This window comes from Sphaerodactylus townsendi, linkage group LG06 (assembly GCF_021028975.2).
Source record: "Sphaerodactylus townsendi isolate TG3544 linkage group LG06, MPM_Stown_v2.3, whole genome shotgun sequence".
Taxonomy (NCBI): domain Eukaryota; kingdom Metazoa; phylum Chordata; class Lepidosauria; order Squamata; family Sphaerodactylidae; genus Sphaerodactylus; species Sphaerodactylus townsendi.
Genome location: NC_059430.1, coordinates 130,274,276 through 130,284,494, shown reverse-complemented (window position 1 = coordinate 130,284,494; position 10,219 = coordinate 130,274,276). Strand labels below are relative to the sequence as shown.

Here is a 10,219-nt window from a genome sequence, read left to right as displayed (position 1 = left end):
TGTGACTAGCCCAAGGTCACCCAGCTGGCGTGTGTGGGAGCGCACAGGCTAATCTGAATCCCCCAGATAAGCCTCCACAACTCAAGCGGCAGAGCTGGGAATCAAACCCGGTTCCTCCAGATCTGAGTGCACCTGCTCTTAGCCACTACGCCACTGCTGTATTTTTAGAATTCTACTATCACTAGAATTCTACTATGTGGTTGTCGTATCGTATGTGAATTTTTGGAGGGTGCAGCAGCCTCGTCCTACATCTAAGACAGTGGTTCCCAAACTTATTTGGCCTACTGCCCCCTTTCCAGAAAAAATATTACTTGGCGCCCCCTGGAAATTTTTTTTTTTAATTTTAATAGCAATTAAACAGAAAGATATATGTATTAATGTTTCTACCTGTGGCCATCACCCCCCCCCCACCCCCCGGATCGCTGCAGCACCCACTAGGGGGCGGTGGCGCCTACTTTGGGAATCACTGATCTAAGAGGAAAATTACAACGAATGAGTGCTTTTGAGCAAAACAGAAGTATACAAAGATTGAAGGTAGAACAGAATGATCTGCAAGGGGAGGGAGATAGACGCACCCCACTGTTCTATTTCAGGACCCCAAGTCCACCAGAGTAGAGGTCAGGGGCCCTAAGAGGTCCTTGTGGAGCGGCTGGTGTTGCAGGAAATCCATCCTTTGAACGGCATGAGCTGCAGAGTTTCCTGGCTGAGCGGAGAGAGGCAAGCCGGAGTATGTGGCCGGGCTATCCAGGGGAGAGCTCTCGTCGTCTGAGCTGGGAATAACAGGTCTGTCCCGAGGCAGAGCCCTTCTGTCCTTCGGAGCGCCACCTTCGCCAGTCTCCCTGCAGGAAGAAGAAAACAACACTGCCCCCGTGTGCCAAGCAGGCCACGGGGTCCTCAGACAGTAGGGCTGTCTCTCTAAATAGATATGCTAGTAAAAGCGTTTAGAAGAAGAAGAAGAAGAGTTTGGATTGATATCCCCCCTTTCTCTCCTGCAGGAGACTCAAAGGGGCTGACAATCTCCTTGCCCTTCCCCCCTCACAGCAAACACCCTGTGAGGTAGGTGGGGCTGAGAGAGCTCCGAGAAGCTGTGACTAGTCCCAGGTCACCCAGCTGGCACGTGTGGGAGTGCACAGGCTGATCTGAATTCCCCAGATAAGCCTCCACAGCTCAGGCGGCAGAGTTGGGAATCAAACCCGGTTCCTCCAGATTAGATACACGAGCTCTTAACCTCCTACGCCACTGCTGCTCCTTTTAGGCTGGTGACTCCCTGCACGGGGCTTGAGGATGAGGCAGGCTCTCTCTTCCAAACTGTGTCTTGCCTGTCCTTCTCCCCTTCTGTCACCTCCTGCCCCATTTCCCTGCCACTCTCTTTGCAGCTTTTTTTGCCTTTCAACAAGCGATACTGGGCAGAAATTTGAGCGGGCAGGAAACGACAGATTCTTGCCTCTCATATAGCTGTCCAAGGCCCCTTCCGCACACGCAAAATGATGCGTTTTCAAACCACTTTCACAACTGTTTGCAAGTGGATTTAGCTATTCCGCACAGCTTCAAAGAGCATTGAAAGCAGTTTGAAAGTGCATTATTCTGCATGTGCGGAATGAGCCAAAGACCTGCCAGACTGGAGCAAGTAGTTGAAACCTGAATGTTTCTCTCCTTTCCTTCCTTTATCCCGAGGAACTTTAATCCAAAAGCAGTTTCGCCCTTATCTTCTTCCTTGGCACCCGAAAGATCTCAGAAGATGTTCTACTTCTTCTTTCAAAGCCATCCTCCCTTTAACACAGCAACAAGCATGTTCCTTTCCAAGAGAGCTTGCTAAAGAAGCAGCCAGGGAATTGGAAAAATGATTCAGCAAAGCCATGGTGGGCCCGTGAGAATATGCAGAGGAGAGTGTGATGGGGCCATGAACAGACAGAGGCGACGCTGTTTCGGGCAGAGCGTGGCACCCATAGCCGTATCTGGGGAAAATCTAGCCTGGTGCAACGTCTGAGTTTTCCGCTCCCACCCACCTGTATGGGTGGCCGCAGTGGTGGGATCCAAAAATGTTTGTAACGGGTTCCCATGGTGGTGGGATTCAAACTGTGGCGTAGTGCCAATGGGGCTGGGCGGGGCACGACAGGGGCATGGCCAGGCATTCTGGGGGCGGGGCATTCCTGGGCGGGGCTGTGGCAAGGACGCAGCCGCTGCGCCGGTCCTTGGGCGGGAAACGAATGCACGCAGGCGCAGGCTGCCACGCATGCCGGTGCACCTCCTGCTAGACTGCTTCAAGTTCTGCACGCTACTGCTGAGAGGAGGGGCGTAACTAAGGCAAAAATCACGTGGCAAAATCACCGATTAGTAACCCCCTCTCGGCACACACAAATAATTAGTAACCTACTCTCGGGAACCTGTGAGAACCTGCTGGATCCCACCTCTGAGTGGCCGCACTCCCCCATCACAACCAAACAATATTTTTCTGCACCAGGTCCTCTCAAAGTCACCACCACATTATAGAACATGCCCCAACTCACAAATCTGAACACAGCAATGGTTCATGCCACACAGCAGAAATATGGACCCAGGGGAAAGGAGCAAGGGTGTAGGGGGTGATTTTCCACCCCCACGCCCCATGGGGAGGGAGGGTTTTTATCGCCAGCGTGCCTTTGTTTTAAGTATTGTATAGGTTAGCTTTTTAACTTTGTTATTATATTTACTTAAACAAACAAATAAATAAATAATGGCTGCAGCCCACGGACATTTGACCCCTTAAGTTTCCCTGGGCCAGTGGTGGCGAACCTCTGGCACTCCAGATGTTATGGACTACAATTCCCATCAGGGGCTGATGGGAATTGTAGTCCATAACATCTGGAGTGCCAAAGGTTCGCCACCTCGGCCCTAGGCGGTACACCCAGTGGTGGGATTCAGCCGGTTGTTAAAATAGTGCTTGTAAACAACCAATTGTTAAATTATTTGAATCCCACGACTAGGTACGCCCCTGGTGGCACGGGACAGAGTGGGACTGGCAGATGAAGAAGGGTTCCCTGGACCAACAAAAATTGTGAGAAGGAAGCAGAACGTGTGTGGGAGAGGAAGTCATGCCTGGAAGAGTGTGCGGCTGTGTTCTTCCCAGTGAGGGGACTCAGAAATCTGATGGAGATCTAGTGCAGAAGGGAGAGAAAACATCAGGAGGAACCAGCGGCACGGAGAGCCTCAGGGCAGGAAGAAAACAAAACCGACCCTAGGGCGAAATGGCAGACGTGAAGGCAAGCAAGAAGAAGCTCTTCCTTCGTCTCTTTCCTGAACGGGCTCCTCTTCCTTCCTAGCGTCCCAAGGATCAGGGGCCTTCTGGCTCACCCCGACCTTTTCCTGACCCTCCTGCAGAGTATAAGGAAGTCGACTGATGCAACGTTAAAGCTAATGCACAATCACAAAACGCGTTGCATCCACCGCTTTTTAGGTGCTTAAAAAGTGCATATATACGAATCAAACCAAGTGCAACAAGTCTCAGCTGTAAAAGTATCCGCGTAACACTGTGTACGAACACGGATACTTTTACAGCTGAGACTTGTTGCAGCTGGGAACTGTGTCTCGGAAGCTGTTGAGTGTATAGAGCAGTGGTGGCGAACCTATGGCACGCATGCTGGAGCTGGCACTCAGAGCCCTCTCTGTGGGCACACGAGCACAGAGTTCGTCATGTGGGGAAGCGGAAAATCGCCCCCCACACACACATCTAGGCTGGCCTTGCTTCTGAGCAAACCCTCCCAGGGTCGTGATTCACCCGTTCGGTTGCTTCACCAAGCTTACTCCTGAGTAACGCGCGCCTCGGAGCCAACTGTTTTTTCTAAACTAAAACCTCAGTTTCTAAACTACAGTTTCTAAACCACAGTTTCTAAACTAAAACCTCAGTAGGAAGGCGCTCCAAAGGGTGATCACTACTGCTCACTACTGCTCACTACTGCTCAGAGGATTATCGGCTGCCCTCTCCCCTCCTTGGAAGAACTCTACAATTCCCGAAGCCTAAAAAAAAGCCCAAAATATTCTGAGAGACCCGTCTCATCCAGCACACTCTCTTTTTGAACTGTTACCATCCAGCAGACGATACAGGTCTATCAAAACTAGGACAAAGAGGCTTAGAGACAGCTTCTACTCTAGAGCTGTGGCGATGCTAAACTCTGCGGCTTCATGTTGATGTGTTTGGAGCTGTGTAGGGATGGGTGGAGGAAGGGGAAAGTGAGGATGGGGTATGAGTCTGGAATTGTGTGCATCAAGGAATGCTGCTGTCAATTTCGTTGTGCGTGTGCAATGACAATAAAATGCTTATGCTTATGCTTATTCAGGTTGAATTGCCATGTTGGCACTTTGCGGTAAATAAGTGGGTCTTGGGTTGCAATTTGGGCACTCGGTCTCAAAAAGGTTCGCCGTCACTGGTATAGAGCCTTGCTGTACAGCATTGTTGCACTTGGTTTGATTTGTATATATGCACTTGATTGTTTATGTACTTTTTAAGCACATAAAAAGCGATGGATGTAACGCCTCCTGCAGAGTACCCAGCCACCCTTTGCCGCTCAGTCTCCCAAGTAATGCTGGCAGCGAAGGGAAACTCTTTGCTGCCACAGGAAAAGTCCTCCCTTTCTTAGGAGATCCTAGTGGGGAAATCTGGCCCTCGCGACAGCGCGTTTCAACCCTGTGTTGGCTGGGAAGCCGTCTCACTTTTCGTTGGTCTCAGCGGCCCGGTCCCTCTGGCGTCGGTTCTTGAACCAGTTGCTGACCTGGGTGGTGGTTAGACCGGTGGCTTCAACCAGTTCCCTCTTCTCGCGAGGGGACGGGTAGGGGTTGTGGACGTACCATTCCCGTAACACGCTCCGGGATTTCTCCTGTGTGAAAGCAGAAGGTGTAAACAGAGGCACTGAATTAAACACGGAGCCAGGCATGGAGGGTAGGTCGGACTAGGAAAACAGCACATTTTTAAAAAAGAAAATCAGAACTGGAGAATTGATTCTTGGGAGGGAGAAAAACATATATCTGTATGTTCTCGTCCTCATTTTTGTCATGCCCGTCCTTGTCTTTTTTGTGATCTTTCACAGCCAAAATCAACTGGATTTATTTCCTATACATGAAGCCTGCTGGGTGACCCTGGGCCAGTCCATTATCTCTGAACTCTCTCAACCTCCCCTGACTCACAAGCTGGCGTGTGTGGGAGTGCACAGGCTAATCTGAATTCCCCAGATAAGCCTCCACAGCTCGGGCAGCAGAGCTGGGAATCAAACCCGGTTCCTCCAGATTAGATACACGAGCTCTTGACCTCCTACGCCACTGCTTAGTTTGTTCTTTAAAAAAAAAATTCAATGCATTTAGTTAGTACAGTTGGTGCGATGTAGCCAGCAGAGGGCAAAATTGCAAAGTTCTCTCCGGAGTCCTGCTCAGCTCTTTAATTTATATCAGTTACATCATATGTCTCATTTTGGGAACCCTAGAGGCTTGCTAGGTTTCCCTAATTGGTGGGAGGAGAAGGAAACACCACTGGGTGCCGGGGGGAGAGCCAGGGGAAATGCATGCAGGCCGGGGGGGGGGGGGGGGGCCAAGGCTGACCATTCAAAAACTTGAAAGGAGGACCTCGCCTTGTGAGGGAAAAGCAGCAGGTTTCTCTGTGCAAGATGCCCGCCCCCCCCGCCCCCCCGGGGTTCGCCTCCGCTTGTCCATTGAATGGATGAGCTTTTCAACAAACGATATTGGGAAGAAAGTTGGCAGATGAGCGGGGAAAGACGGCAGGTTCCTGCCTCTTGTGTAGCTGTTCAAGCGTGCACAGACCTCTGCCAGAAGGGAAAAACTAGTGAAAATCATGACACTTTCTCTTCCTTCCTGATCGTTGGGAAAACAGAGCCCTGTCTCAAACCGGTTTTTCTTTTCTCCGTTCAAAGGCTCTAAACATTTAAAATAATAAAATTTCAGTAGATGTTCTAATGTGAATTTTATTATGGTCTATAATTTAAGTCCCCAAAGGTGTGCCTGGCTGCTGCAACCCACTGGAGGAGAAATTTATCTGAGTCCAGAAATGACCCAGGCTCACTCAAAAGGTACTCAACTAGAGTAAAAATAGGAAAGGCTACACGGGCTGGATAAACAACCCAAGGGAAAGCTAAAGTAGTAGTAGTAGTAGTAGTAGTAGTAGTAGTAGTAGTAGTAGGAGGAGGAGGAGGAGGAGGAGGAGGAGGAGAAGAGGAGGAGGAGGAGGAGAAGAGGAGGAGGAAGAGGAAGAAGAAGAAGAAGAAGAAGAGGAGGAGGAGGAAGAGGAGGAGGAGTTTGGATTTATATCCCCCCTTTCTCTCCTGCAGGAGACTCAAAGGGGCTTACAATCTCCTGGCCCCTCCCCCCTCACAACAAAAACCCTGTGAGGTAGGTGGGGCTGAGAGAGCTCCGAGAAGCTGTGACTAGCCCAAGGTCACCCAGCTGGCATGTGTGGGAGTGCGCAGGCTAATCTGAATTCCATAAAAGAAGATGACCCGGCAGCACACGCTCCGTCAAGGAAGCATCGGCCCCCTGTTTGCAAGGCTGTTAATGGGAAGGTCGTTTTGGAGGTCATGAATCCATAGGGTCGCTGTAAGTAAGCTGGAAGCTATTTGATGGCATAAAACGCACACGGTTGCTCAGGTGGAACAGAGACTTCGCTTGGAAAGCGGGAAGCAAAGACAAGATGGCAGCTGCAGATTAACTGGGGCAGAAGGCACGTCAGGAAAAGCCTGGGAGGAGACGCATTTTTGTTTATTTACCGAATCTGTATGTACTGCTTCTTCTCCCAAGCACAAAGCGATTTACTCGCAGAAAAAGAATATCAGCGCTTTAAAATCCCATCACGTGCTGTTCAGCAAAGCACACAAACTTCACGTGGACGTGGCAACGAAAAGCCACACTCTGTGACCGAGTGAATTTATCGTTGTTACCAACGGCCACAAAAAAGAGCTTCACGTTGCTGTCCCGACAAGAAGACTGTCAGAGCACAAAGTTCCTGGGAGGGGGAAGATGTGACTGAGACATTTGGTAGGGGAAGGTGGTGGGGGGGATGCATAAAAGAGGAATAAGGTGATGCTTTTTTTAAAAAAGTGAGCATTTTATCTAGGCGATGTATTGATTCCATTATTTCACTAGATTTGTATCCTGCCATTCCTTGGAGAAGCTCAGGGTGGGGGGTATCCATGACTTCCCACCCCCTCTGAGCAGCAGTGGCGTAGTGGTTAAGAGCAGGTGCATTCTAATCTGGAGGAACCGGGTTTGATTCCCAGCTCTGCCGCCTGAGCTGTGGAGGCTTCTCTGGGGAATTCAGATTCGCCTGTACACTCCCACACACGCCAGCTGGGTGACCTTGGGCTAGTCACAGCTTCTCGGAGCTCTCTCAGCCCCACCTACCTCACAGGGTGTTTGTTGTGAGGGGGGAAGGGCAAGGAGATTGTGAGCCCCTTTGAGTCTCCTGCAGGAGAGAAAGGGGGGATATAAATCCAAACTCTTCTTCTTCTTCCCTGGAGAATCTGGTGAAATAATTTGGCCCAGAGGCAGTGACTAAGTTAGCAAGTGAGCTTGGTGGTGGGGTGAGATCTCTCCTTTCCTAGTCCAGGAGTCTGCAACCTGCGGCTCTCCAGATGTTCATTGAATGGGAATTGTAGTCCACGAACATGATGGGGATTGTAGTCCGTGAACATCTGGAGAGCCGCAGGTTGCAGACCCGTCCTAGTCCAAGGAAGGAAAAAAGGATAGACTCTCAGCCCGGGAGGGCATCCAGAAGGGAATAAGGACCGCCGCATCCATGGCTGGGCAAGGAGGGAGGACGGCTATCAGTGGGAGAACTCGGGATGGGGTAGCAGAGAAGCCTGTGGAAAGGAGAAGACCCAGAAGGAGGCAGAGAGTATTGGGGATTCCGTTCCATGCCGAAGGGAACAAGGGCCATCGTGGAAAGCTTTTTAAAAAGTATGACTCATAAGACAGGAAAGAAAAATATTGTTTCCCTAGAGCTATTCTGAATCCACGGAGGAAAAAAGCACGCTAGAAGGAAGGCAGGTGAACCAGAAGAACGTTGGCAGTGGGTTTAGGTAAGACTAATCATCCGAGAGAAGCCCTTTCAGCGTGAGCTCTGATTTGGAAAACCCAAATTGGTACAGTTGGCAAGGACAATAGTGTGGGTTTGCTGCTGCCTGCAACTCGCAGGGCACCCGGGTGGGAGTCTTCTTCGTCGGAGGTCTGAGTCCGCGATCCAGAGATCTGCAAGACCCTTCAAGGGACAGCCTTACCTTGAAGCAGTAACTAGTCTCCTCTCCGTCCCAGATGGTCCGAGGAAGGGGGAATTTGCGCCGCACCCTGTATTTCCCCACTGCTCCCAGCGGCCTCTCGCACAGCTTCTCCGCTTCGACGTAATGAGCCTTGAGCCACAACTGCTGCAGTTTGGGGTGGTTGTGTGGCGAGAACTGGAAACTCTCCAAGAGCTTGTAGAGCTCCCGGAAATTGCCCCGGTGGAAGGCCACCTCCGCTTTTGCCTTCAGGACACTCTCGTTCCTGTGCAGGTGGTCGCAGGCCGGCAGTGACCAGAGGAACCGCCCCAAGCGCTCGATGTCGCCCCGCTGCTGCAGGACCTCACACACGCACGCCACTTGCTCCTGAGTGAAACCCAGATTCATGGCTGGCGGGGACTCCAGTTGTCCTTTTGCGAGCAGCTCCAAAGCGCGGCAGCTTCTGGAACCAACCTAAGAGGGTCCACAAATTTGATACGCCTCTTATAAAACGGCTCACTGGGAAAGAAATGCTGGTTCTGATATATTTTTGGCAGAACCTCTTCATCGCAGAGAGCAACCTCTTTTGAAAAGAAAACGAGGCCTCTCTTGCTATGGCCGGGGTGCACAGGATGAGCAGGAAGCAGGTTCGGTGTTTGACCCGTTTCTCTGGGTAGGGGCCCCGTGCCCTCTATTTTCTCTGCTTCTCTGTGCCGTCAGGACTCTGTCTTCTGGCTCTAGAGATGGTTGCCCCAGTAGATGTCTGGGGGTATCAGTTACAGGCCAAGCCCACACAGGCTGCAGCCGAGGCCAGCCATTGGCCGCCGTTGCAAGGAGAGCACAAGAAAGGGAGCCTTTACCGCAGGCATCTTTGAACGGTCAACTTTTCTACCAAGGGATCGTCTGGATATAGAAATGTGAGATGCCCTCAAGACGAGTGGCACAGGGCCCCGCTTTCTGCCCGCGCCTGCTTGTTCGCTACCCAAATCTTCTGGGCACCTTTTGTGGCCTTTTGTTCAAATGCAGCGTGCCACTTCTGTGCCAGTGGTGGTGGGCCAGGATCACGGGCAGCCAGCTGCTCGGCGCCTCCCCCTCCTCTAGTTTCTGAGTTCTCCACCAGTCGCTGCCCACCTACTTTCAAGCTGATTTAAGCAACCACCAAGGTCTAACTAGCATTTTGTGAATCTGTTCTCTAATCGGTTATTTCTTCAGACAGAATCCAACCCTTTTTCGCTGGGTCTAAAAATTCCCTAACCGTGAGCAACAAGCGGTTTCGTGCCCTTTCAAGGGGCGGCTGATCTTGTACCGCGAACGCGCCGCCGTCTCCCTTTGTTCTTCCCCCCGCCAGGTGACTAATCGGCCCCCAAAGCAGAATGGCTCCCGGCTGCCTTGCCCCCAGGCTCTCTTCCCATGTGCAGATCATGTTTCCCACCAAGCTGGCAGCCACTCGCAAGACAAATAAGCTGTCATGAGGCAAATGAAAAGGGGGCCTCGTATGGCAGCCAGGAGAAAGCAGCGGAAAGTGTGTGTGTGTGTGTAGATGTTGTGCCTTGAGGTGTCAAAGTAAGTGGAGGAGGTTGCTACCCTGTTTTCCCAAATGTAAGACATCCCCGGAAAATAAGACGTAGTGTAGTAGAGGTTTTGCTGAAGTGCGAAATATAAGGCATCCCCCAAAAGTAAGACGTAGCAAAGTTTTTGTTGGGAAGCATGTAATACTATCCAACCTGGATCACGTTGCTTCTTCCCAGCAATGCTCCATCTCTCAGCCCCCCCAGGTAAAAGCTTCGTTTGGGAACAGATATGGCATTAGAATCTAAATCAGGGGTCTGCAACCTGCGGCTCTCCAGATGTTCGTGAACTACAATTCCCATCAGCCCCGACAGGAATTGCAGTTTATGAACATCTGGAGAGCCGCAGGTTGCAGACCTCTGCATTAGATGCTGCAGAAAATTTCATCAAGGAATCACACCCCCCCTCCCCAAATCCTTGCT

The 10,219-nt window shown here is 51.1% G+C and overlaps 1 protein-coding gene across 1 annotated transcript; it reads right to left on the bottom strand.

Annotated features, from left to right (window-relative positions):
* Nucleotides 1-381: 381 nt before the first annotated feature.
* Nucleotides 382-8,945, bottom strand: LOC125435732 (homeobox protein six1a-like). Its single transcript, XM_048502084.1, has 3 exons — nt 8,253-8,945; nt 4,687-4,850; nt 382-839 (listed from the first exon to the last, which is right to left on the bottom strand). Exons 1-3 carry the CDS (start codon nt 8,634-8,636, stop codon nt 590-592), a joined length of 798 nt encoding a protein of 265 aa, XP_048358041.1. The 5' UTR covers nt 8,637-8,945; the 3' UTR covers nt 382-589.
* Nucleotides 8,946-10,219: the final 1,274 nt, after the last annotated feature.

Coding starts and splice junctions, on each gene's coding strand:
- LOC125435732 (XM_048502084.1), bottom strand. CDS start 8,636: ATGAATCTGGGTTTCACTCAGGAGCAAGTGGCGTGCGTGTGTGAGGTC. Junction 4,851..8,252: donor AGACTAGTTACTGCTTCAAG/GTAAGGCTGTCC, acceptor GCTTTCACACAG/GAGAAATCCCGGAGCGTGTT. Junction 840..4,686: donor GCCGCTGAGACCAACGAAAA/GTGAGACGGCTT, acceptor TTCTTCCTGCAG/GGAGACTGGCGAAGGTGGCG.